General features: G+C 53.4%; 1 protein-coding gene across 1 annotated transcript in view; it reads left to right on the top strand.

The window, feature by feature from the left end:
* Positions 1–1,277, top strand: part of MGAM2 (maltase-glucoamylase 2 (putative)) — a 92,460-nt gene that overhangs the window by 84,912 nt on the left and 6,271 nt on the right. Inside the window, exon 45 of the mRNA XM_030885264.1 lies at positions 603–657. Coding sequence (XP_030741124.1) covers positions 603–657 — 55 coding nt within the window. The remainder of the gene's footprint in view (positions 1–602; positions 658–1,277) is intronic.

Genomic DNA, 1,277 nt, shown 5'->3' with positions numbered 1-1,277 from the left:
AGCCTGTTCAAGATAGAAAGTTTTAAAAAATTATCTAAACCCCCTTTGATTTCTTCTGCTGTATTATGTTTTGCTTTCATATGAACCAAGAAAATGCCTTAAGTTGGTATCGTCTTGGGAAACTGAGTATTTTATTTTTGAACTCAGTTCCCCCCTCCCTCCCACCCCACCCAGCACACGGCTAAGGAAGGGGTGTTTGTGCGGTGGCACACTCATGACCAACACCCTGCTGATGCTCATCACACACAATGCACGGCACGGGTCACACACCACAACGTCCACGCATCACATGTAGGTCACACTTCACACTGACCACACACACCACACTGCACACTCATCAGACACCGCCTCGTGGTGACCACCACGCACTGACCTCTACACCGAGTCTCTGGAAAGGCCATTTCTGATGCTCTTGTGCTGCAGCTCCCTGACCCTCGCCTCAGACACCCCTACCCACTTACCAAGCCCCACCCTCAGCCTTGGCTGTGCCTTCCCTCAGCTTGTCGTCAGTGCCCCTCCGACGGGAGCTGCAGTGTCCTGCCTTCTTTCTGAGAGTGGTCAAGACAGACGGCAACAGTGAATGCTCTTGTTCCTTTTCCGCCTGCAGGTACCTATGAGAGTGGAAACTATTTCCTGGCACATTTCACATGCGCTCAGGTGAGGCGGTCTCATTGCAGCTTAGATGCGCTTGCTTCCCCGGCGAGTGGCACATGGCGGTGGCTCTGGTGGCATGCCAGCACGTGGATTCTGACTCGTGGTGATAAGACCCCCAGGGACGGAGTGGAACTCCCCCAGACGGTGCCCAGGCTGTGGAACTCCCCCAGGCTGTGATCTGTATGGGAAGCAGGTCACCAATTCTTTCTCCCCTGGAGCCACTGGGCAGGTTTGAGCTGCCAACCTTTTAGTGAGTGGCCATGAGCTTCACCACTGTGCCACCTTAGGGCTCCTAAGCTACAGGTTCAAACCAAACTCACTGCGGTTGCGCCAATTCTGACTCAGAGTAGCCTCGTTGGACACAGTAGGACTGACTGCCCTTTGCGGTGCCCTCCTTTATGAAAGTGGGCAGCTTCATCTTTCTCCTGTGCGGTGGTTCAGAACGACTGTTCGGGGTTTGGGAAGCAGCCCAACCCTTAACCCACTGCCTCACCATGGTCCTGAGGTTAGCCATGATCAGTTAGCTGTGTAACTGTGATCACCCACATGTTAGTAGGAGGCCTCTCCTGCTGTTAAGAGTCCCTTGGTGTCACAGCTGTTAAAGCATTTGGTGGCTTACCAAT

Source organism: Echinops telfairi, unplaced genomic scaffold (genome assembly GCF_000313985.2).
Source record: "Echinops telfairi isolate 266 unplaced genomic scaffold, ASM31398v2 ScPeMD7_23;HRSCAF=83, whole genome shotgun sequence".
Taxonomy (NCBI): Eukaryota; Metazoa; Chordata; class Mammalia; order Afrosoricida; family Tenrecidae; genus Echinops; species Echinops telfairi.
This window is presented reverse-complemented; position numbering and strand designations above follow the sequence as displayed.